At 38.4% G+C, this 27,500-nt stretch overlaps 2 protein-coding genes across 2 annotated transcripts in view; one reads left to right on the top strand and one right to left on the bottom strand.

Annotated features, from left to right (window-relative positions):
* LOC135213984 (perlucin-like) overlaps positions 1-3,782 on the top strand; it is an 18,243-nt gene extending 14,461 nt beyond the window's left edge. Inside the window, exons 2-4 of the mRNA XM_064248061.1 lie at positions 961-1,044; positions 1,725-1,892; positions 3,001-3,782. Coding sequence (XP_064104131.1) covers positions 961-1,044; positions 1,725-1,892; positions 3,001-3,230 — 482 coding nt within the window. The 3' untranslated portion in view covers positions 3,231-3,782. The remainder of the gene's footprint in view (positions 1-960; positions 1,045-1,724; positions 1,893-3,000) is intronic.
* A 3,465-nt stretch (positions 3,783-7,247) lies between these two features.
* LOC135213982 (PR domain zinc finger protein 1-like) overlaps positions 7,248-27,500 on the bottom strand; it is an 83,859-nt gene continuing 63,606 nt past the window's right edge. The window contains exon 2 of the mRNA XM_064248060.1: positions 7,248-15,843. Within this exon, the coding sequence (XP_064104130.1) occupies positions 14,412-15,827 (1,416 nt within the window). The 5' untranslated portion in view covers positions 15,828-15,843 and the 3' untranslated portion in view covers positions 7,248-14,411. The remainder of the gene's footprint in view (positions 15,844-27,500) is intronic.

Raw genomic sequence — 27,500 nt, 5'->3', positions numbered from 1 at the left:
CAGACTGACAGACTGAGGCAGCCTCCTCCTTCAGGCTTAATTAATCCAGTATCCTGAAGGTCATTTACGCCTATACGCATCGGGACGCGCACGCAAACGCACATGCTAACACATACACGTGCGTGCGCACGGAGGAACGTGAGCGTATGTGCTTATCCTTGCACATCTCAAGTTACACTACTACTTCCTTAGTAGTAGTACTACTACTACTACTACAAACGATCGCTTCCATTCACGCAGGAAGAGGCCGTGACGTCACAACATACCTGCGCGCGCATGATTTTCTTACCTGGGACAACCGACGAGGGGGAGGTACATGGCCCCTCCCTCCCACCTCCCCCTCCTCCCCAGACTCTCCTTCATTACTTGATTGTAATAAGCCATCATTAACGATTGTATTGTATTATATTATGATGTATCGTACGATGTATTGTACTGTATTGTATTGTATGACCCTAATAATGCTACGGGGTAAAACAGCATGACAATTATTGCCACATTCATACAATACTTTTATTGTATCTTATTGTATTGTATATTACCTTGATAATAAGGGATGACCACAGATTAAACACGCCGCAATAGTCACTATTAATATTTTCACTAATAATTCGTGAATAAGCCCGTGTTATTTGGATAGTGAACTATCATTGGCGTATTATAGTACTTATAATACGCATTCCTTATTAATTAAGGCTTATTTTTTAATTTATACTACGTATTCCTTTCTTATTAAGGCTTATCCTTAATTTAAAGTCGTATTCCATATTTACTGAACTTATTATCAATTTATAATACGTATACCTTACTTATTATGGCTTATTCTTAATCTATAATACATATTCCTTATTGATTAAGGATTATTCTTAAATTTATAATACGCATTCCTTATCTATTAAGGTTATTTAATTATAATGCATATCCCATATTTATCAAGGCTCATTCCTTATTTATTTCCAGGAGTGTCGAACAGCCTGAATTCCCTAATGAGGCTAAAAGAAGCTGCTATTGCCCTACTCGAGAGAGAGAGCCCTACTACTAAAAGTAAGTAGGGAGTTTATTATTATTATTATTATTATATAAGTTACGTCTCACAATAACAAAAGTTGAAATCTGTTTTATCATAACAAAAATGTCAGTTTGCTAAAGGTTAATGTTTAGCTATATAGATGTTTCGTGTGGTAATAGTACCTACAACCTTTACCAACAATGCAATTCTCTCTCTCTCTCTCTCTCTCTCTCTCTCTCTCTCTCTCTCTCTAAGGTAGATCGTAAGTGTGGTATGATGTGGGCCTCAGTACTATGCCTATAAGTACGACACTTGACTATGCCTGTAATACTTGACATTGCATGCTCTCTCTCTCTCTCTCTCTCTCTCTCTCTCTCTCTCTCTCTCTCTCTGAGTCAAAAGTTGCTGGCAGGTTTTTATCGATTCTTATGCCGACTCAAGCCTTTGCCTTGAGGTAAGGTGACCTTAGCACTAGACCTATACATATCGTTTCTATAATACTTGGATATATATACGTGCAGATAATACTCGTCCTATATGTACATGCCTATAATACTAGACATATATAACTACATCTTGCCAATAAACTAGGCCTATATATAGCGTGCCTATGATACTAGACCTATACATATATACACAACCTATAGCAGTTAGGCCTATACGTATCATTCGACACTAATAGGCCTATAGATATGCCCATAACCTTCCATTACAGGGAACGGCTGCCCCTACCCTTACACGGAGGTCGTCTACGAGTGTTTCTACGCCCACCCGAAGAAGCTGGCGTGGCACCAGGCCAGGAGGGTATGTCAGGGTATGGGGGGCGACCTAGCGGAGCCCCAGAACGTCTACGCCTTGCAAACGTACTTGGCGGAAACTTTCGGTAAGTGTGGGATTTAGATCAGTAGGATTTAGATATGGGGGATTTAAATAAGTAGCATTCATGTACGGGGGATTTAGATATGGGATATAAATAAGTAAGAGTTAGATAAGTAGGACTTAGATAATGGGGATATAGATAAGTAGGATTTAAATAAGGGGGATTTAAATCTGTGGGATATAAATAAGTAGGATTTAGAAAGGATGATTTAGAAATGGGATTTAAATAAGTAAGAGTTAGATAAGTAGGATTTAGATAAGCGCATTTAGATAAGTAGGGTTTAAGTAAGAGGGGTTCAAATCTGTGGAATTGAAATAACTAGGATTTAGATTAACAGAGTTTATATAAGTAGGAGTTAGATAAAGGGGATTTAGATATAGGGGATTTAAATAAGTAGGATTTAGATAAGGGTATTTAAATAAGGGGGATTTAAATCTGTGAGATTTAGATAAGTGGGAATCAGATAGAATTTATATAAGTAGGAGTTAGATAAGGGGGATTTAGACATGGGGATTTAAACAAGTAGGATTTACATAAGGACATTTAAACAAGTAGGATTTAAATAAGGGGATTTGAACCTGTGGGATTTAAATAAGCAGGATTCAGATAGCAGAATTTATAGAAGTAGGAGTTAGATAAGGGGGATTTAGATCAGTAGGATTTAGATAAAGGGGATTTAGACGTGGAGGATTTAAACAAGTAGGATTTAGATGATGGGGGCTTTGAATAAGAGGGATTTATATAAGGGGGATTTTAATCATTAGGATTTAAATCAGTGATATTTAAATAACTAGGATTTAAATAAGGAGTGATTTAAATCAGTGGGATTTAAATAAATATGGTTTAAACCAGTGGGATTTAACTCACTTGCATTTAAATCAGTAGGATTTAACTAAATGGGATTTAAATAAATGGGATCTAAATCAGTGGGATTTAAATGAGCTTTACTTAGACCTATAGTGGATTACGTGAGCATCACAGATTAGTTTTAATATTCATGTCGATTCCTTCAATGAACTTTGGCCTGAAATTGATGGTTATACCTAAAAATGACTCCTTAACTAATGTATGTTTACCTCTCTCTCTCTCTCTCTCTCTCTCTCATCCACAGGTCCGAGTTACTTCTGGGTAGGAGGGAACAGCCTGGACTCCGGCGACGGCGCCTGGAGTTGGGTCTCGGGGCGTCCCATAGACCCGGAGGATTGGCTCTTCCTTCGGCCGGACAACCTCGGGGGGGACGAAAACTGCCTGGAGATAGTCATGTCGGACTACCCGAAGCTCTTCAACGACGAGACTTGCACCGTCGTCCAGAGATTCATCTGTCAGTACCGACATGGCTGACTTCTTCGTCGTCATCTTTTTCTCTCCTCTTCTTCTCTCCTCTTAGACCAGAACTCTTTTTTCAAGGTTTAACGACTGAATTCTCCCTCTTATTTCTCCTCTTAGACCAGAACTCATGAAGAAGGTTTTAAAGACTGTATTCATTCGAAATTGTGTTCTTCGGCCTAGTCACAAGACTAGTCTCAAGTTAAAGATTTGTTGCTTCTTAGGCTGACTTTCTCTTCCTCTTATGCGAGAACTCTTGAAGGTTCAGCTTCGGCATTCAATCGAAGTGGTGCTCTCTAGGCCTAGTCTGTCTCAAGCTAACGATTTATTTTGTGTTAATCTACTTTTATGGAGGCTTTCTCTCTCTCTCTCTCTCTCTCTCTCTCTCTCTCTCTCTCTCTCTCCATCTTCCTCTTAGACGAGAACTCTTGAAGGTTCAGCTTCGGTATTCAATCGAAGTAGTGCTCTCTAGGCCTAGTCTCAAGCTAACGATTTATTTTTGCTTGTGTTAATCTACTCTTATGGAGGCCTCTCTCTCTCTCTCTCTCTCTCTCTCTCTCTCTCTCTCTCGTCACTCTCTCCACTCCTCTTAGACGAGAACTCTTAAAGGTTCAGCTTCGGCATTCAATCGAAGTAGTGCTCTCTAGGCCTAGTCTTAAGTTAACGATTTATTTTGACTTGTAGTACTAATCTACTTTTAAGGATTTTTTTCTTCACTAAACACTCCTCCTATGTTCAATTTCCAAATTGCATTTTGTAAAAATGTGTCTTACACCTTGTTGTTGTATAAAGAATTTTCAATAGATTTATAAACAGAGTATAGTACGGTTCAATAAATATATTTTAAGCCTCTTGTAAGGTTCGATGTCATTAACCAAAGTTTTGTTTGACGCTTTCATTCTTGATATACAAATCACATCTGAAGTCTTTTGCATAACATCACAAAACCAGAGAACAAGGAATATCCATCCTCGTCGGAGAAAAATTGAAAGTATTCATTCTCCTTCTTTTGTTTCATGTACAGCTGTCTTCTTTGGTTAAAGTGTTTTAAGCCCACCACGATAAACGAAGTGTTGCAGATGGTCACCGATGAATCAGTAGGCACCTTACACAGTCGCCTTCGACGTTACAGTGACTTATAAGTTATAAGCCCAGAAATATGGAAATCATAAATTTTGGTTGTCGACCCTGAGCTAGGCTTGTGGGTACGTTAGTAAGACTAACGTATTGTAGCTACTGATGTATTATGGTCTATTACCTACCCTACAGCCAAGCAGACCGACTAGGAATTTACTTGCATTTTTATTTATTTATTTATTTATTTTTATTTATTTATTTATTTATTTATTTATTTATTTATTTATTTGTTTATTTATTTATTTATTTATTTATTTATTTTCCTGATAACCGATCCCATCTTTCTGTATTTTCCATTACCTTCTGTTACTTCGTTCTAATGAACACCAAAATATTTCTTTAAAAAGTTTGAAATCCATCTGGTGGTGGCCTTACTCCATGTGCATAGGCTTCGTTTAGAATACTAATAATAATAATAATAATAATAATAATAATAATAATAGTTGGTGATCTTTAATAAATATTGAAAGCTTTTGAACCGTGTCCTAGGTTCATCCTCAGACAGTAAAAATGATAATAGTCAAGAGGTGATAGCTAGCAAACAGAGTAGGAAACAGCCTACGACCAATAGATTCCACCTACCTGTTTTCGTTTAGTGAGGGTAGGCTAAAACTCACACGCAGTGTCGTTCTAAAGTTACTCCGGTCAAGTTGGCCTTGATGTTTTTATTGTTGGCCTATACCAGCAGGCCCCATTTCACAAGTGCTTACCAGTGTGTTATAAGGAGTTAAAGAGACTTGAGAGACGTTGTGTGGACCTCTGGATACGGTGCAACCGACCAAAATGACCCTGGGATTAAGTTTTATCTACAAGTGGCAGGTAAGGTTCAAGTGTTAGTCTTTAAGTTGTGAGATGGTAAACATGGCCACCAGATAAAGGTTTATTGATGTTGCCTTTTGATATAGGTTTATGATAGCGCTGAATGATTCTATGGGTCCAAGTGCTTGGCTTTATGCCAAAATCACATATTCCGTTCCATTCCATTGATATAGGTTTATAGAAAAGACGTTGCCATTTGATGTGGGTTTAAAGAGTGTGCGTTGTCTGTTGATCAAGGTTTATAGAAGAGACGTTGCTTTGGGATAAAGGTTTATAGAATGGGCGTTGCCTTTTGGTATAGGTTTATAGAATAAACCTTGCTTTTTTATAAGTGTTTATAAAATAGGCGTTGCCTTGTGATAAGTGTTTATAGAACAGAACTTGATTTTTGATAAAGGTACATAAAAACCTTGCTTTTTAATAAAGGTTTATAGAATAGGTGTTGCCTTTTGATATAGGTTTACAGAACAGACGATGCCATTTGATGTGGGTTTATAGAGTATGCGTTGTCTGCTGATCAAGGTTTATAGAATAGACGTTGCTTTAGGATAAAGGTTTATAGAATGGGCGTTGCCTTTTGATATAGGTTTATAGAATAAACCTTGCTTTTTTATGTGTTTATAAAAAAGGCGTTGCCTTGTGATAAGTATTTATAGAAGAGACCTTGATTTTTTATAAAGGTACATAGAATAGCCTTGCCTTGTAATAAAGGTATATAGAATAGACCTTGCTTTTTAATAAAGGTTTATAGAATAGGTGTTGCCTTTTGATATAGGTTTATAAAATAGACCTTGCTTTTTTATAAGTATTTATAGAATAGACTTTGCCTTTTGATAAAGGTTTATTGAATAGGCCTTGCTTTTTTATAAGTGTTCATAGAATAGACTTTGCCTTTTGATAAAGGTTTATTAATAGGCCTTGCTTTTTGATAAGTGTTTATAGAATAGACTTTGCCTTTTGATAAAGGTTTATAGAATAGGCCTTGCTTTTTGATAAATGTTTATAGAACAGACCTTCCGTTGTGATAAATGTTTATAGAACAGACCTTCCGTTGTGATAAATGTTTATAGAACAGACCTTGACTTTTGATAAAGGTACATAGAATAGGAGTTCCTTTTGATAAGTGATTATCGAATAGACATTGCCCATTGATAAAGGTTTATAGAATAGACCTTGCTTTTTAATAAAGGTTTATAGAATAGGCGTTACCTTTTGATAAAGGTTTATAGAACAGACCTTGACGTTTGATCAAGGCAATGGATAGTTCGTGTTTTTCTTTTTACTTATTAATTCGTTTATGTTTTCTTATTTATCATTAATATATTTATTGGGTTATTATTTATTTGTCCAAGCCAGTCAACCAATATATGTATGTACATATACATGCATATTGTACATGCACGTGTACATGTACATTGTACATGAACATGTACATGCGCATTGTACATGACATGCACATTGTACGTACACATTGTACATGTACATTCACATTGTACATGCACATACACATTGTACGTGCTTATTGCACATGTACATTGTACATGCAAATGTTCATTATACATGCACATTATATAAGCATATTGCACATGTACACTGTACATGCACATTATAAATACACATGCACAACCCATCATTATTAATTCATTTGCTCATAATTTTCCTTCAAGTTTTATACATTATTCAAGTATGCATTTTATTGACCTTATCTAAACACCTTATTCTTATTAACATCTAAATTCAATTCCATTTTATTTTTCTTTGCATTTCGTTGACCTTATTTAAGCATCATACATTCAGTAACATCTAAATTGAGTTCCATTTTATCTTACTTGAATATCTTCTGCTTTGTTCCAATATAAATATTAATCTTTATATATTTATTCACTCAGCAATCGTCCACTTTTATTTCATTTGCTTCAATATCTTCAGATTTGTCGAAATATTAATATTCATTTATATGTATTTATTCACTAGACAATTGTCCAATTTAATTTCAGTAACCTGAGAATTAAAACCAAAATTATTCAATTAAAATCTTCGCGAAAAAGGAATAAAAAAACAAATAAAACACAAGAGGACAGTGGCGCGTTTTTCATTTATTGATTTAACTATGTACAAGAAAAAAAACCTTCATAGATACACTTTTAAATCAGCATTCAGAATATAACAAGGATTAAAAAAATATATAATATATTATAATAATAGTAAGTCTGAAAGCCGGATATTACCAGAAGCTTTGGGAAATTGAAGCTTCGATTTCATAGTATATTTGTATATATATATTATTACCATTTTGAGAGTACATCAGTGTACGAATCACGTCATCTCACTCATTTTGTAAAAAAAAAAAAAAAAATAGGAGGTTACACAATGAAGGCTTAGTCTTTTCCCATGTGCTAGACTCCCGAGTGGCCCAGTTCAGTGCTTTTAAGGCATTTTTCAGATTTTTATTTACCATTTTTCCATTCAGTTTTGTTAAAAAAAAAACAAATAACATCCATGGGGAGGGTTCAACAGTGTTATATTAATAATATAAATCTCTCTATGTTTTTTTTAAATGGCTGGGACACTGGGAATTTAACACCGTTTGGTAAAAGACTTTCAAAGGTACGGCAAGGGATAATAGAGAAAATAATAATAATAATAATAATTCTAATAATAAACTCGAAATTCAAGTCCCGTTGTTGAGCAAAATATTAAAGCAGTGATCTCTGATTATTTTATTCTTTCTTTCTTTCGTTTTTTTTAAGTTAATCTTTGGATATACTCTAAGATAAAAAAAAAAAATTGATGGAGAGTTCTTGGTTCACATCCTGGTAACTTAGCAATATCATTACTATTGTTTGGAAAATTTTGGACGCCAGACTACTGTTATCTAAATTTGGTGGAGGTATTGCCTTTGTATCGGCACACTCTCCCTGTTACAGCTGTAGGCAGTGAGTGCCTTTATATTTGCACTCCTTCCCTTGCAAATGGAAGTGATGCCTTTGTATCAGCACTCATTTTTATTTGCAACTAGAGGCTATACCTTTATAAAAGCACTCCCTTCCCTGCAGCTGTAGGCAGTGCCTATGTACAGGCACTCTTTTCTAATTGCAACTGGAGGCATTACCTTTATACGCGCACTCCCTCCATTGCAAATGGAGGCAGTGCCTATACATAGGCACTCCTTTCTAATTGCAATCGAAGGCAATACCTTTATACACGCACTTCCTCCCTTGCAACTATAGGTAGTGCCTATGCATAGGCACTCCTTTCTAATTGCAACCAGAGGCAATAACTTTGTATCGGCAATCCCTCCATTGCAACTGTAGGCACTCCTTTCTAATTGCTTTTAGAAGCTTTACCTTTGTAACGGCACCTCCCTCCAACTGCAAAAAGTGCCTACAGCAACGTTACCATTGCTACTGACGGCCCAACACGCACAACTGGTACTTTTAAATCATTGCATTTAAGAATTGAACTACGTCTTGGCAAACAGTGGCCGTTCCACCATCTTAAATTCTGACGTCCTAACCAATCAGGATCAAGGAATAAACATCGCATTAACCAATCAACAAGAAGAACAACCCCTGGACTAAGAGACTTGGAGTTTCGAGTTCATAACAAGTACATATTATAAAGATCAGTGGAGCTAATTATGGCAATAACACTATTTTCACTCGACAGAGTAAAAAAAAAAAATCAAGGGAGAGAAGAATATAAGCAACATTTTAACAGACAAGCAATGAATAACAAGGAAAAAAACCACAATTACAAAATAAATGGAAATAGATAAGTTATTGACTTTTTAAAAGAATTATCACAGCAGCCAGAACAAGAAACAGTGAAGTGAGAGGACTTTGTGTGTTTTTTATTTTATTTTTTCTCTCAAAAGAGAAATATTTTACTCTCGTCAGACAGAAGCTGTCATATTTGTTTCGCCTCTTTCAGAGTTTCCTTGCAAGCAAAATCAAGCGTCTGGAGTTTGACTGTGCTTGCAACAAAAGGCAAATTGATGCAACGTAGATTCTCCTGTTGCATTTGAGATACAAGAACAAAAATACTTGGTTTTTTTAATCTACAGAAAGCTTCCTGTTCCATCAAGAGTAAAAACATCAGATCAGACGTTATTTCTTTCCAATTCGTAGAAATCAAGAGAGTTATCGAACCAAAAGATATACGGCTTCCATTGAATTCAAATCTCAGTGTGAGTGATGAAACTTCTCACTACCAGAGGTGGAATATACTTGTCTCACTATCCCTTCCAGTGGTTTATAGTTTTCGGGGGTAGGGTAGGACCAGCGTGCTTGCTTGCTTGCTTGCTTGCTTACTTGCTACTTCTCACAGTCTTGAAGGCAAAAAAAAAATGGAAAATTTGACGTTTTCTTCTGAAGGCAAAGAAAAGTGAGGAATTTTATGTTTTTTCTGAGCTAAGTCAAAATAACTTGTACATCATTTGGGCGAAGTTCGACCGCATCAATAAAACCTTCATTTTTCATATTAAAATCATATTTTCTTCTAATACTGACTGTTGTTATCCATTTGCCTCCAGACGGTGAGAGAGGTAGAAAGCTGTGCACGTGACCCTTCTGTCATATTGGTGCCAAAAGCTGCGATCACAAATCAATCACTAGAATAGAATCCCTTATTTCTTATTTTGGGGTTCAGATCCTAAGGTTCTCGCCTTCCCAGAAGGGAATCAACTGAAAGAATCCGCTTCTAGGGAGAGACATTGTGTATCCAGAAGAGGATCACTGAAAATATCCATTTCTGTGGAGACATCGTGTTTCAGAAGGGAATTACTACAAGATTCCACTCTGTGAAGAGACACTGTGTTCCCAGAAGAGAATCTCTACAAGAATCCACTTCTGTGGAGACATTGTGTCCCCAGAAGAGAATCACTGAAAATATCCATTTCTGTGGAGACATTGTGTCCCCAGAAGGGAATTGCTACAAGAATCCACTTCTGTGAAGAGACACTGTGTTCCCAGAAGAGAATCACTGAAAGTATCCATTCCTGTGGAGAAACATTGTTCCCAGAAGGGAATTACTACACGAATCCACTTCTGTAGAGAGACATTGTGTTCCCAGAAGAGAATCTCTACAAGAACCCACTTGCTTGGAGCATAATCACCTAAAGTAGTATCTGATTCAGCAAGGTGGAATTAGCGTGACGTCAAGTCTTCTACCCTAGCCAGACCGTTTCTGATCGCGTTTATGACACCTTGTTGTTTTGGTCCCACGGTCCTTCTCCAACGGGACTGTCCCGTCCCGTCCCGCCGTCGAAGATTTTTTGGGGGAGGACCGTCTTAGCTTATGAAAAAGGCCTACGTCCCATATCCGAGGAATTATATTTTAATTGAATATAATCATTAAATTAATAATCTCTTAGTGAATGCAGATAACAACAAATAATAATAATAATAATTATAATAATAATAATAATAATAATAATAATAATAAAATTATTAAACCTAAATCTATACATCAGAAGCCTCAGTAAGTATTTTTTATGATTTTTCTCTACTTTACATCATTGAGGCGTCTTCGAACTGGACCTTTGGCTTGTACCCTTTAAGCTCATATTCCTTATTAGCTTTCAACAGCATCATGAGCCTTACCACTTTCAGCAAACTCTCTTTAGCACCCTTCAACAATGTACAGTACTGTACTGTACTGTACTGTACAGTACAGTACAGTACAGTAGGTGCCAGCTTCTCAATGCCACTCTTTAAGCTTCAGTAGATTCCGAGACCACGACGTGGTAAGGCAATACGAGCTCTTTTGATAGCCTTTGTAAGGCCCAATATTGCGTATTTCATACCCCCTACAATAGAAAAAAAAAGTAAGATGAAAATAAGAATTAAACTCCTCAGCAACCTGTTGGTGAATATATGAATGTATCCACGAGCTAAAACCATTTATTTTAGTTGTATGTAACAGCATCTACGTAACAAGAGATTCCCAGGAAGACTGTGCAAGGCTCGAAGAAGAAGAAGAAGAATTCAAAGGAGAAGATTTAGGGTCTGGAATGACTACCCATTCCTCTCGGTCTATTCAATAAACGATCCCCTTTCCCCCACACCTACAAAATCATATATATATTATAGTATATATTATATAGAAAGGAATGGGCTAAGCTCAGTGTAGATAACGAGGAAAAACAAAAAGAGGACCTTGCACAGTTTTCCGAAATCTGTAGGAGTTGAAATAAAAAATATGTTTGATAGATTGTTGGCTTTTACAAAAATCTTTCTTGGTCAAGGTTAGAAAAATATATGCGTCTGTTTATATGTATATATATATACACATTTATATATATGCATACATACATACATACGCTTTACACTACCACTTTTATGTAGTGGTATCTATTGGAAATAGAAGGCAGAGCTCTACAAATTCGAAGACAGTGTACTCTGTCCCTGATAATAATAATAATAATAATAATAATAATAATAATAATAATAATAATAATAATAATAATAATAATAATAATAATAATAATAATAATAATATAAGGAAACACCAGAAATTTTATGACAGCAAGCATATTCAAGACATACATTTTTATAAATTATTACAAAAAAAATTTATTTAAAATTGCTGACTTACAATTTTTTTCTTAAATGAATATAGCCACATGTGTGTTTCCTTGCAAGTTACATAGTCCTGTAGACAATCTTGCTGGGTTTACATACACACACAGGCACGCACATGAACCTTTATAACAGGGGAATTTTCAGACAAAGGATAATATTTCATGGGACACAAGTACCATCTACGAAAATGTAGTAAAGTGGAGACCAGGAATTACACTAGCCCGTCTCCATACAATCACAGCATTCACTCAGATTTTGGCAGCCAGTCAGAGTGCATGAAGTCACAATGTTTACATTCCACCCAGCGCCATTCGACAACAGAATGTTGGCTCTCAGAAGAGAGAAACCTTCCTTCTGGCATCGTCTTCCGTTTCTTTTAAATGTCAACATATAATTTGAGCGTCTGACAAGTAAAATTTTGCGTTTGTGGATGTTTCGTAGGTGCGAATTTGTTTCTGGAGGGGAAATCACGTAGATATTTGATTTGGGGATTGGTGAAAAAGACACCGTATCTCTTCATACTTGCCAAAATGTTGGCTCTCTAAAGAGACTTATTTTTTGCTCGATCTTGCATTTCATTTAGAATATCACATAATCTGAGCGTCTGATAAGGATATGTTTGGGTTTTGGGATGCATTACAGCTATAAATTTGCTTTTGGAGGGAAAACGAGAGGAATTTTTTTGATGGGGGGTATGGTTGGAAAGGGACCTGCATCTTTTCGCGATCCTTGGCTGAATGGCGTCTCGTCTTCCATGACTGTACGCCTAGGTGGAAGGCACTGTGACTCTTTACTACTACGCCTGATCAAGAATTTATTTACAGTCGTAATACCTAAGTGCCCACCTTGTGAAGCCACTCTACTACACCGCAGGCTTTCCTTCAATTGACTATGGCTCAGGAAGTTCGGTCTTCAAGCCAAGGTAAGAGAGGGTCATACCTCGCTCGTAATGTTAAACCAAGTTTTGAAACCTGTCTGGTCGCCTTTGCGGGTAGAGAGAGAGCTTTACGAAGGAGGGAATATAAATAATTTTCGTCTCATTAACCTTAAAACCTATTTACAAGTGATTAAAGACAAGAGATATAAAAAGGGTCAAGGGATAGTAGTTCCTTAACAGCTGTAGCATTTGGAAAGTTGATGGTAAAGGTTCAGATACAAAGTGGCCTCAGAGCACAATGAAGGGTTTGAAATTGTTTTATAAGTGGAATTTAAGAAAGTCATTTTTCATTAGACTCCCGGAATGTGCAAGGTAGCTTTAGATAAGGGCAGATTCATCAGTTAGCTCTTCAAACTAGTAAAGGTTGATGGTTCTTGATATAGATTCACAATATAGATACAGAATGTTTACTTTTAAAAACATTCAAAAACTTAGGCGTGTTTCTTGAGTTTATCAGTTGCCTAAAGTTTAATAGGGTATGAGGAGGTTGTATATTAATCCATGGCCCTATTTAAGGAAAATAACAATAATCCCACCACCACCAGCAGATTTTCAGATTCATTTGATGTTTTTAAGCACCTTGGCTAAAGTATTCCTTCCCTTAATCTTCATATTTTTGTATCAAAGTCTTCAAGAACCATAAGTATATGGAATTCAAGATGGTGCAGTATCATCAGAGCAATAATGATTCTTGCCCAAGATATTTATTCCACTTGAGTAACTTTCTCATCATTGTGAAATCAAGTTGGTTGACACAACCAGTCCTTATTGTGACCTCAGGAGACCATAACTGGACCATAGAAAAACAAGAAGAATTATTGTAAGACCCTCAACTAAAGAATTACATTCGGAAATCATAGAAAAATGCAGCGCCTGTCAGCCATCTCACCAACGTGCCAAGCCAAATCAGTCGCAACGCCAGGTTGTCTTAAGGGCTAATTTGCCTTCGTCACGAGGTGAAGACGTCACAAACGGATGGACAAGGAAAATAGTAAACTTGCAGTTGAAGCTTCGAAGTAATAATGGCACCCTATGAAACAAAGAAATGACAACCTATATTTTTTCTCTTTATATATAAATGAAATCAAATCAATTCATTATAAGGAAGCTCTCCTTACAGCAATTGACAAATATATCATAAGCACTAGCCAGCTAGTGGATTACGGGGGATTACTGTAAAGAAATAAAAAACTTAACAAGTAATAAAATTGAATCTAATACATGAGCCCTAATAGAGGGTGCAGGACACACACACCCTTTCTCTCCTCCTCATTTTCTCTCACACTTTCTCTCAGTCTTTCTATCACTCTCTCTCAGTCTCTCTGTGGGTTAGTGATGGGCTATTTGCACGCGTTGAGTATTGGCTGCACCCTTCTTCCTAAATGTAAGTGTTAATTATTGGATTCCCATATCCTCTCTAACAGTAGGAAGCTGCAGATAACGCAAAAAGACAGCTTAAGAACAAGGAGCAGGTACGACAGTGAGACGTGGATCGCAACCCACGGCTGTGGCCTGGCCACAGCCTAGCCTTTTTTTTTATGGTTGTAGGCCCGTGGCCCGCCATGAACAGGAGTGGCCTGCAGTAGCGGTGATGTACGCAGACAGATACAGGGCACTGCACTGGAAAGCTGGCTGGCTGACTGGCTGACTGGCTAGCTGGCTGGCTGGCTGGATGCAGCGGCAGCAGCAGCAGTAGTAGTGCTTGTGGTCGTCATTCCTTCACCTTTTTCCCGGGGGCTTTGGAGTGGTGTGGATCTGGACGTGCTTGGCTAAGTGGGCCTTTTGCCGGAAGCACTTGCCACACAGCTCGCAGTTGAAGGGCTTCTCACCTGTGTGAGTGCGGATGTGCACATTGACGCTGTACTTGTCCTTGAAGCCCTTGTTGCAGATGTGGCAGAAGTGCAGCAGGCGTCCCTTGGTTGTCGGTTCCTCCCCTGGCTGTCGTTTTGTGTACTTGCGCTTCTTGGGCTTGGTCGAGTCTGACATGCTGTTCACCTTTGTGGTCGTAGCTGTTGACAACTTAGTGAAGGATGCATCTAGGCTGTTGAACTCCTCGGCGGGAGGTGGGTGGTAGTCGTACCCTGTGGTGACGTACATCCCATTGCTGCTGCTGATTTGGGTCGACCCAGCGACTCCGTTCAGCTGCTCGGCTTTGAAGGCTGTCGTGAGGGGGGGAAGGGGTGTCATGTTGGACATGAGAGTCAGAGTTTTAGACTCACTCACTTTGCTGAGTTGTGTCGGTGCTTGGGAGGGACCTCCAGGGCGCCTGACGGTTCCTCTCAGAGCTCCTTCCAAGATGGAGGAGACATCATTGCTCTGGGTGACGGGCGTCATGTAAGACGACATCTGAGTATTTGACAGGAAGCTGCCGCTGCCTTCGAGGCCTGCGGCGTCGTCCACTTGTCCAAGGCCTCCTGCACCGGGAGAGTACACGAGTGAGTCTACAGCCGAGTCCACCAGACGATCGAAGTCGACAGGATCATGGTGACCGCCTCCGTTTGGCGAAGCTGTGTCTTCGGGAGAAGTGGATATCCCAGAGTCGCTGTAACCCGAGCAGGCGCTGGCGTAGGAGACGCAGTCTGAAGCCGGCGACCGGTGGTTGTGTGACCCCATGACGTCGTAGGGCTTCTCGTTGAGGATGGAGTTGAAGAGGTCGAGGTTGTTGTGCTCCGTCATGGGCGGAGAGGGGTTGTGGACGGCGTCTGAAGTGTCGGGCACGGAGTGGCCCCCATCCGCAGGGGGGAATGTGATGATGATGGTGTTCCCCGTGGCGCTGTTGACAACCTTCTCGGTCGTCCCTCCCCCACCTCCACCGCCTCCGCCACCCCACATCTTATCGCTCGTGTCCTTCTCCTTGTCCTGAGAGTGGTGTACTACCGCTGACGGAGGCGGGGGAGGAGGAGGCGTCGGTGTAGGGGGGTCCGGGTATGGCCCGTTGAACCAAGACTGTGACAGGTCCCCGACGGAGACGTTGTTGTTGTTGTTGTTGACGTTGCGGCCTACGATGTCGTCCAGGGCCTCCCAGTCGCTGCCGATGCCCGTGCCGCTTAGGTCGTACTCTGTGCACGACACCAGGTCGAACAGGTCGGTCGATTTGAAGTGGTCGTCTAGGCGGATCGGGGGACTGACGTCCATGGCGTTCAGCAGGTTCCTGCAAGGAACGGAAAACCGTTAGCCGAGGAAAGCATTCTTTTTCAAAGGCTGTAAAACTTATATATCTACATTTATAACATTTAGCAAAGTATATCACTGGATTGTGCTTGTTATGAAGGCAATAACATTAATATTTTGAAGACTATAAAACGAATATATCCACTTATATAGCATTGATAACAGTACGTCACCCCAGTAGGCTAGTGTTTTAATGTCTATTGAATTCATATATCCATTTTCATAACCTCTTCTAACATTCAACAGTATATTCGAATATGCTAGTATTTTAAGGCCATAAAATTAATATATCCACCCTTATAACTTTTTATAACATTCATCAAAGTATTTCATCAGAATATGTTTGTATTGTTAAGGTTACAAAATTTATAGACACACTCTTATGACTCTTCTAACATTCAACAAAGTATATTACTCGAATGTGCCATCGTTTTAAAATCTCTAAATAACTAAATGATTAACAGATTTAGGCCTAGTCTCCAAAATAAGAATCTAATCACTTCCTTATTCAAGTTGCCTGATTTTAACTTGTGTTCCCCTGAAAGGATCAGAGGCCATTAAAAAGTTAATTTTTTAATTATTGTAAATAACAGTAGGTCAATTGATTTAGTCTAGGTTTAGTGTAATTAAATAATAAAGACATATTCGTGTGTCTAATGTATCAATTTGTCTGTAGCACTTTTTTACTATGAAATGAAAGGCAAAATCTCAAAGCTTTTATGAATTAAACTAGCGTTTTATGAACTCATTACAAGATTGAGGTAGGGTTGTGTGGGTTCCGTTAGAAGGTGGGATTAGGGTTGTCTAAACCCCATAAAAAGATAGGGTTGTATGGATTCTATTAGATGGGGTTAGGGTTGTGTGGGTTCCATTAGAAGGTGGGATTAGGGTGTCTAAACCCCATAAAACGATAGTGCTGTACGGATTCTATTACAAGAGGGGGTTAGGGTTTTATCAACCCTTTCACAATACAGATTGGTGTTGTAGGTAAACCAATAGGAGACTGGGAAGTAGAAGATAGAATAGGGTTGTCTACATACATACATACAGAGAGAGAGAGAGAGAGAGAGAGAGAGAGAGGAGATGTGCATAAAGAAAGACTAAACGTTTTAGATAACCAATGCCTATAAACAAACAGCATAAAACGCATAATGCTTTCATAACAAAAACGTTTCATATTTTGTGAGATTTTCGGGAGTACTGCTCTTCTTTATATACAAAAGGCACCTTTTATCTTTCTACGACATTAAGTCAGATAGTCATAAATCTCTCTTTATCTCGTCCCGTATAGAGACGAGTTTAGACTCCATATAAAAAACAGAGCTTTAGAGCTGATCGTATGGGAAATGAGGGTGGGGGAGGGAGGTTAAGGGAATGTTACTGGTGTTTGAAATTTATGCACATCATATTTTGATGAAATATGTTCTGTGATGTCACTTGTTCTTGTCTCTGCAAGGATGTTGTTCCCGTGTTTTCTGAGATGCACTCTGGGAGACCAGACCTGATCCCACGTTTTCTAAGACCAGACATGATTTGGTTAATTTTTTGTATTAATTGAAATGAGTCTTTTTAAATCATTTTTTCCCCAGCTATTCCGAGATTCAGTCGAAGAGACCAGACCTGGTTTGGGCTATTTTCAAGGGTGGAGACATGACCTGATTTGACCCATCTTTGTGGGTGGGCGGGGGGGGGGGGGGGAGACCAAGACCTGATTTGGTCCATTTTGGGGAGAGGCATGACCTGATTCGATCCACCTTTTTTTTCTTTTCTTTTTTTTTTTCTTTTTTTTTGGGGGGGAGACCAGACCTGATTTGTTTTGGTCCATTTGGGGGGGGGGGGGGGGGGGGCGGGGGGGGGGGGGGGAGAGGCCAGACCTGATTGGTCCATTTTGGGGGGACACCAGACCTGATTTGGTCCAGTTTGGGGGGAAGACCAGAACTGACTTGGTCCATTTTCGGAGGAAGACCGGAACTGATTTGGTCCAGTTTGGGGGGAAGACCAGGACTGATTTGCCCCATTTTGGGGGGACATCAGAACTGATGTGACCCATTTCCGGGGAGACCAGTCCTGATTTGGCACAGTTTTGGTATCAGTTTGAGAAAAACGTTTTTATATAAAAAACAATACATGTCTTGTCGATGCCATTGTCCGTGGAAAACAAGAAACTCGTAAAGATCGTTTCTTGACGACGCAGTTAACCACAAGTTTCCCTAAAGATTAAAAAAATAAAAAAATCTTTGAATCCTCTAGAGACAATATGCAGTCTCCGAAGAGAGAGAGAGAGAGAGAGAGAGAGAGAGAGAGAGAGAGAGAGAGAGAGAGAGAGAGAATCAGGGTATCTAAGGAACACTACACATCCGTAGACCCCAAAATCTTGGTGGGCCATTTCTGAGCATCTCGAAGAGGACCCCTGGTGGAGAGGACAAATCAAGCGGCCATCGAAAAACATCGAGCAGAAATTCGGGAAGAATTCGATGGTCCAAAACATTCGCAGAAAACTGTTCTGGATAAATAGAAGAGTATAATAGTAATAACTGTCATTGGATCAGGATCCTGACCTATAAAAGAAATACTGAGACTTGCAAGAATCTATAAGGGGGTGGAATTATTATTGGAACAAACCCCATAACCTATAAAGGAAATCGTGAGGCTTATAAAAAAAGTCATGAGAGGGTAGAAATACTATTGGAACAAAACCCATTAACCTGTAAACGAAATCAAGAGACTCTTGGAAAGACGTCGGTGAACTGGGACACAGATAATTCACCGTCGATTAGGTCGAACGGGACATAAGTAGAGCCATAAAAATCAGCCCTAAGACGTCAAGTAAGACATTGAGTGGCCTCGTAAAAATCATCCAGGCTTCCAGATTCCAGATTCCAGGATATTTCTCTGTCCGTGAGACGATGCCACAAAAGCCAACTAGGGTTTTTATTTTTTTATTGATATTCGATTTTTATTTTGCTAAAGATGGGTCTGTTCGTGGCAATTTTATCTTTGTTTATTATTATTGTAAGTGAGGTGATCACTGGGTTGTGGGGGTCATTTGTGAAGGTGGGATTGAAAGGGGGCGTTGCCCCACTGAAATATACTGATTCCATGCTTTGAATTATGTGTTTTGAGCAGTGCATACAAATTTTGCTTTGTATTTTTTTTCTGATTCCATACACATTCTCTCTCTCTCTCTCTCTCTCTCTCTCTCTCTCTCTCTCTCTCTCTCTCTCTCTCTATTATCATATTTACTTCCTATATATGAGGTGCAGCATAAAAATAGAATAACAGTTACGCTGTATTCCTGAAGATTGTTGTGATCCCATTTTCCCTTAACTGAAATGCGAGTTGTCTTTTCCGTAGAGTTTTTTAAAAGTTCCCATTTCTTTCCTATATTTATTTTACTATTTTATTCTTATGTGAATCTAGTTCTGAAGAGAGAGAGAGAGAGAGAGAGAGAGAGAGAGAGAGAGAGAGAAGAGAGAGAGAGAGATCCAGGTGACTTCGGCATGCTTTACAATGCCCAATTAAGCCGGCAACACGTCACTCATTCTTTGCACAAGCTCCGCGTTTCTCGAAAGCATTAAGCACGATCTTTTCCACTCTCGCTAATTACCTCAGCGTATATATAAATGAGAAGGAAACGCTCCCGACTGTATACACAAGAAGAAGAAGGAGAAGAAGGAGAAGTAGCAGTAGTAGTGGTACAGTCAAGAGCCCCAAAAGGTTCCTCCGGCTCTCATCCGGAAGGAAGCGAGTCGTTTTCGTCCAAACCAGAAATACGAGAAAGAATCTCCCACCAGAAATTCTCTCTCTCTCTCTCAAATTCCTCCTCCTCCTTCTCCTCCTCCTCCTCCTCCTTCCTCGTCTTCTCCTTCTTCTTCTTCTTCTTAGATCATTGCACGACAGTGAAGAGATCCTCCTCCTCCTCCCTCCTTCCTCCTCCTCCTCCTCCCTCCACCCCTTCCCTCTCCAGCTCTTGCTGCTGCTGCTGCTGCTGCTGCTGTTTTTGGTTCCGTTTCGCTTCGTCTTCGGTTTTTATAAAAATCGTTCGTCCGATGGCGCCGTTCGCGACGAGGCCCGCTCGACCGAGTAAAGAAACCCCGAACGAAGCTTTTTGACAAATCTGGTACGAATTTTCACTTTCTCTCTCTCAGCAGTTGCCACGTCGCCGGATGATTCTCCTCCTCCCCCTCTCCCGTGAGAACAGGTGTATCTTTCTACCCGTTTGGCTCGAATTGAATGCTGCTTTTGTTCAGCCGTTGGTCAAAAATGGCTCATTAGTTGCTAATGGACGACTTGCGAGCTAGAAGAATGTCAGCCATTAGTCGCTGGCACCCACAAGAAACGAAGATCGTATTAAACGATTTGGCACCTGCAGCCAACATCGGCCCACACCGCCTCCGTTGAAAACGGGGAATATCACTTTCTTTTATCTAGATTCCGGGATAAACAGGTTTTTTGTTTCACGTAACTCTTTTGTAGCACTCTCGAGAGGGGGAAATACTTGATTACTCGTTCGGCGTAAGAGGAAGTTCCTGATTGATTGTTTATTTTTATCATTAATGATGGTCTTACGTACGCGGCGTCGAACTTCGTGCGTCTGGTAACACGGTTCACTCAGGGTAGCCTCTGGGGACGAATTAGGGCTTATAATAATAATTGTGTTTGGCAGCGGCACACACTACCAAATGGCCCGTGAGTAAACAGAACACAAGGAAGCTGTTTTGTTCCTTTCTCAGGTATTAAAAGTGAAAAAATTTACTGCAGATTATAAATACACAAAACTATATGCCTACATATGATTGTGCGGTGTGCTTCAAGGGGGTACGTTACGTACCCCACGGTTTGGACTTGATGTCTCAACCTGTCTTGCATTCCTGTCAATTATGATGGTACGGGTACACTAATATGGCAAATTTATGACATGATAGCAATAATAACAACATAGTAATCCCATGACAGTACAGTGATAGAATACAGGAATAGTAAGATGGTAACAGGTTCCAAGGAATGACTAAGTGAGAAAACTGACCCCCCTCCTCCCCATCGAGCAAGAGGCTTCAAGAAAAGGGAAAGCCTAAATTATACCCCTCCTCCCTCCTCCCCCCCCACCAAGTTACTTCCTCAGACCATTGCTGCCCCTGCTCCCCAAACACCCAGGGGGAGTCCCTCTCATCTCCCAGCAGCCAGGTCCCTGCAAGCTCTAGTATCCGACCCCATAGACCGTAGGACCCTCCCCCAGCCCCAAACTCCCTACCTTAACCTCCCCTGGCCAATCTTACCTTCCTCCATCTGTAAAACAAGCACCACTTTCCCTTCTATGCCTTCTCGGTTCTTCCCTCCTCCTCCTCCTCCTCCTCCTCCTCCCCAGCACACATATCACCTCCTCCCCTCCTCCCAAACGAACTAAATAAGGAAAACTGGTGGGCTGTTGCAGCGAATTCCTGCAGCGGCGCACTACCACTATTATTATTACTACATCTTATGAATCCCAACAAGTTTAACAATGTGCGTTCTTTTTTCATTGAATTTAAATTGTACTTTAATTTCCACAATGAACCATAATTCGTCAATTCCCTCACTCGTTTTTTATGTGCTTACCACTGAAAACCTTTGCATCAGTAGGGGAAATAACTGAAGATTCTCTTCCCTACCCCCTAAGGGATTCGAACCTACGCAAGGTAGAAACTAGAAAGAGTGAGGTTACTGATAACCCACTGCTCTACAGAGAAGGATAGATGATTTTATCGGTTTGCTAAGCGCTTTCTAAGCACGTTTTCTACTCATATACATTATGAAGGCAATTCCTAAATAATCCTGGCATTATTTATATACCAGGTATCTTTCATGGACCTTAAATACGAGTAACTAAGTATTTTATGAGTACATTTACTATTTAAATATATTACAAAGTCATTTCCAATTACTCCTGGTGTCACTTATACGACATGGAACTCAAATGCACTTTAAAAACGAATCAGATTCGAAAGAAAGAATATTCATAAACAAACCAACCGCTATTGCGTCCCTACTACTTCGCACCGTGCGGTCGTTGGATGTAGGGTTGTAATGTTTCTCAGTCAATTGATATCTCACCTGGATTGGTGGTGCCTCTCAGTAGTAGGTATTCGAGATTTGATCGATATATGATGGTGTTTTTGTATCTGCTTTGTGCGTATATATATATATATATATATATATATATATATATATATATATATATATATATATATGTGTATATATATACATACATATATATATATATATATATATTATATATATATATGTGTGTGTGTTTATATATATATCTGTGTGTGTGTGTGTTTGCATGTATATATATATATATATATATATATATATATATATATTATATATATACTATATATATATATATATATATAATATATGATATATGCATGTATATATATTTGATATACATACACCGGCGAATATGTGTGTATGTATCCAATCTAAAATTACATATAAATACATATCCATACGAAATATACACACTACATATACCTCTTGTGCCTATGAGTCGAATATCTTTTTTTTTTTTTTTTTTTTTTTTTGCCTGGGTTCAAAGCAAAACTAAGAGGCATAGTCTGATACTAGTATGGTCGTTGCGAGTAACTTTCACTTGAGCGTGCGTGCGTGTGTGTGTGTGTGTTAGTGTTTGCACGCCTTGTCTCTAGGAGCACACACACACACACACAGCTGTTCTGTGGTACGTACCCAAAATTGTACCTTAAATGGCTACCTTACTTTATATATATATATATATATATATATATATATATATATATATATATATATATATATATATATATATATATATATATGTATATGTATATACATATATATATATAATATATATATAGATTATATACATATATATATACATATTATTATTATATATATATATATATAATATATATATAGTATATATATATATATATATATATACAGAGAGAGAGAGAGAGAGAGAGAGAGAGAGAGAGTAGGATTTGATTTCGTTACAAACAAAGACACTTCATCGACTGACCTAATATCGTTCACAAAAACCCGGAAACTTTATGTTCTTTTCTCATAATATTTCTTTTTTCGCTTTCAGTGACAACAATACATTAGCCAAAATTAAAGCTGCATTATTTACCAGTTTATCTGTTTCATCCCAACTTAATATCAAAGGTATGATTAACGATGCTGAATATGAAAACAGTTGTAAAGAACGAAAAATGGGGTATAATATTTTCTTGAATGAGAAAGCAACGTTTTGGCAAGAGACGAAAAATACTAAATTGTAGTCTGATGAATATATATATATATATATATATATATATATATATATATATATATATATATATATATATATATATATATATATATATACACACACACCCAGTTGCTGTGACCATGTCTTGGTAATAAGACGAAAGTACTACTTAGCATTTCCAGTGTTTCAACTTTGCTTCGCGGCTGTAACTTTGTTCAATATATATATATATATATATATATATATATTATATATTATATATATATATATATATATAGATATATATACACTATCCACTTCCTTCATATGAAAACCCAGGCAATATGGAATAGTGTTTACAAAAAGAAAAAAGATAGATAAATAAACAGACGGACGAATAAATAAACAAAACAATTCTTCGCCTTCTTACGCAGCAACGGTCGTACCATACCACCTCAGAGCTGCTGTTGCGAAATGGCTCTCTCTCTCTCTCTCTCTCTCTCTCTCTCTCTCTCTCTCTCTCTCTCAACCCCTGCCTATTATGGTTCCTATTTTCTCGCGTATCCCCAAATCTCCGCGGTGTCCATCTGGGCACGGATACACACACATACACATACACACACACACACACACACACACACCTGTTTGGGAACGTCAACGTCACATTATCTCTCCCGATCACCTGGAAAGAGAACCTCTCTCTCTCTCTCTCTCTCTCTCTCTCTCTCTTACTTGGTTTTTCTAAAATTGTTTATTAATTAGTTGCTAGTTTCTCTCTCTCTCTCTCTCTCTCTGTACATATATATATTGTGTGTATATACTACAAATCTCACTCCAAATAATTCTAGCATCTCTGTCTAACATGAACACAGCTTAGGACCCAATACCCCTCAAATCTCCCTTTCCCCTTCCCCCTCCCTCCTCCTCACCCCTCCCTCCCCCCTCCCTCCCCCCCTCCCCTCCCCTCCCTCATCCTTTCCGGCCCACTCCTGCTCCCTCCATCTTCCTCCCCCTCCTACTCCCTCCCTCGGTCCTACCTAGGCACATCTCATATCAACAGCCTACTAGAATCTTTGTTTGGGGATTTGGGTCACTGGTTAAGACCCTGATTTTTTTATTTGTTTTCTTGTTTACTAAGTAACAAATCAAGCCACGATCCGACTGGAAATGGATTTATTTTATTTACATCTATTTTCTCTCGGTGAATAAATAGATAAATCAAAGCAAGGGAGATTAACAATCCGGTTATTAACAGTCAACCCACTGGATGTCGATGAATGTGATTGGAGAGAATTTACCTTCTTGCCAGATATTATCAATTGCAATTGATTGCTTGCACAATCACTCAATGGATGGGCGTTTATTTTGTAACTGATTGTTTTCGGGGTCACTCAACGGATGGAGTTGATATTGCTTGCAGGTTCACACATAAGATTATGTTGATATTGCAATTGATTGTTTACATAATCACTCAATGGATGGAGTTGATAATTATTGCTTACAGAGTCACTCAGTAGATAGAGTTGATATTATAATTGATTGTTTACGGGGTCACTCAATATATGGCATTTATTTAGCAATTGATTGTTTACAGGGGCCCTCAATAGATGGTGTTGATATTTCAATTGATTACTTACAGGGGCATTCGATAGATGGCGTTCATTTTGCAATTGATTGTTATGTAATTCACTCAATAGATGGCGTTGATATTGATTGCAGTAAATGTACCTAATATTATCATCTCCCTTGTAGGATGAAGTTCACATTCCCCGTCAACCAGCAATCACCGGACCTTAATGAGGCTGGTATTACGAAAACACAGCGTTAATTACTGACGGTAAATGAGGGGTCGTTCTAATTATGGAAATTTTTCTACGCAATCAGCATCTTCTTCGAAGGTGACGGCGTCATCGAGAGGTGATAGAGCAATTTGCATATTAGGTTGAGGGAGGTGATTGTCACTTATAATAAGTTGTTGAACTCAGAATATATATGTATATATATAGTATATATATATATATATATATATATATATATATATATATATATATACAGAGAGAGAGAGAGAGAGAGAGAGAGAGAGAGAATAAGGAGAGAGAGAGATACTTCCGAGTCGCATCCTGCCTTCCGCGAGAGAGGTGATATAATCGACGATAATCCTCAATTATCAGTCTGTTCGATTAACGAAACCCCGGTTATACTCACGGAAGTTATTTCTGAATCCATGTGGGAGGAGGAGGAGGAGGAGGAAAGCCTGAACGTTCCAAGAACAATGAGGTTCAAACGACGTGCTTTGACACTAGAATTGAGAGAAATTAAACAAAATATTCTGCCGTTTTGGACTAAACTGACCTATCTCGATACCTCTCCTATGTAGATATATATAATTTAAACTTTTATCAACATTTCTGAATGACTTTTGACCCAGCAAGGGTCCCTGGAGCACCCCGTGTTAATGGACCAACCGTTCATCTGCCCTGGCTAACCTGGAGTTCTGAAGCTTCGGTTAGCAAACATAGTGTGTCCACGACACAGGAAAGAAGGTTAAACTACATTTAAGGACAGCACGTAGGACTCTCCCAGGGATCCTGCATTGAAAAATGACTTTAGGACACAATCGTTCATTCTCCTATATTTTGGTGCCAGGGTCTCTGTTATAGAGGCGAAATTCAATCATAAGATTGAAGTAGCCACTTTCTTGGACAACTAGACGAGGTAGGCACTTATGCAGATTGCTTGCATAAGAATAGTGTTTAATCGTTTCGTTACGAAAGGAGATTTTAAATTAGGTCCTTTAGATAATTTAGGAATAAAATCGATGATTTTTACGACCAGATATTCTAGGAGCCTCTAGCAATGACCACCCATAAAAATACCGGAAATTAGGAAATAGGAAATACTGATACAGTAGCTACAGAGTTGGAAGAAGATTGAAATAAACAGTTAAGGTTCGTCTTAGAGAATATTGCCCAGGATTATTTCAAGCTGTGATAAGCTGAGATATGAAAACTTAGCAAGCTTTCCAACAAGCTGTTCGATGTCGAAAATTGTACTGAAAGGTTAGTCGGCCTCGTGAAACGTTAATTTAAGACAAAAATTTAATTTTTAATTTACATAATTGTTAAACTCAAAGAACGTATTAAAGATTGTTGGAAGCTATGTGTATATAATGTGTGTGTATATATATATATATATATATATATATATATATATATATATATATATATATATATATATATATATATATATATCATTAAGCTAAAAATGCCGTTTGTGTGCGTGCGTGTTTGTGTGATTTGAAGTTTCTCCAATTTCGTCACTTGTCAGTCTTCGCTTGCTACTGTTTTACCGTCGTTTTTGTCATCGTATTTTTTTCCTTCTTTTCGTGTGTTTTTGTGTAAGTGGAATGCCGAGGAATGTAAGTTGAAAGTTATGATAAAAAAAAAAAAATTGAGTAAAAAAAGTGATCGAGTCATATCGGAAATTAACAAGACGTCATAAGTGGGTGTTTCGAAAGACATGTCAGATCAGGAAATCTCTCTCTCTCTCTCTCTCTCTCTCTCGTGAATTTTCAGGAAGCAGTCCAGCTCTACCTGATGTTTCTTTATTATTATTATTATTATTATTATTATTATTATGTTAATTATTTATTATGATTATTATTATTATTATTATTATTATTATTATTATTTTATTATTATTATTTTATTATTAGATTAATTACAGCAGATTGGGTACTTTCTGATACGTTTTATATTCAACAATAATATAAATAAAAATCAATAAATATATCAACAATTATCTTTACATGTTAATATTGTTCTCTAATTCTCTCTTTTAAAAAAAAAGCAAAATCTTCAAATTTTAAAAAAATAAATCATTTTTATTAACATTTTCTGCAATGTAGAAAAAAAGTAAAATCTTAATTAAATTTTAAATCTTTTCCTGAGGTGTGTGTGTGTGTGTGTGTGTGAGGAGGAGGAGAGGGGGGGCGGGTGGTACAAGAGGTAGGGGAGAGAGGAAGGGAAGGAGGGATGGGTCTCATCAACAATTTCTGCAATTTAAAAAAAAAAAAAGGAAAATCTCTGAATTTAATTATAAATCTTCTCCTGAGGTGTGTGTCTGTGTGTTTGTGTCTGTGTGAGGGCGGGGGTTGGTATTAGGGATAGGAGGAGGAATGGAGGGAGGGATGGGTCAGAGGAGTAATTTGGGGTAGGGAGGGGGAGGAGGGAGTGGTTCCCCCAAGGTAGCAAAAATAAACCTCCTCATCAACTCTTGGACTCCATTAGTATGCTCCTTCAATAGTTTGCTAGATGTTGTTGGCTCACTTTCACTTCAATGAATTTCTCCCGGGGGCAGAACGTCCCTTCTTCTTCTTATTATTATTA

This window comes from Macrobrachium nipponense, chromosome 43, assembly GCF_015104395.2.
Source record: "Macrobrachium nipponense isolate FS-2020 chromosome 43, ASM1510439v2, whole genome shotgun sequence".
NCBI classification, from domain to species: Eukaryota; Metazoa; Arthropoda; class Malacostraca; order Decapoda; family Palaemonidae; genus Macrobrachium; species Macrobrachium nipponense.
The sequence above is the reverse complement of the archived record's forward strand: the minus strand, read 5'-3'. Positions and strand labels throughout refer to the sequence as shown.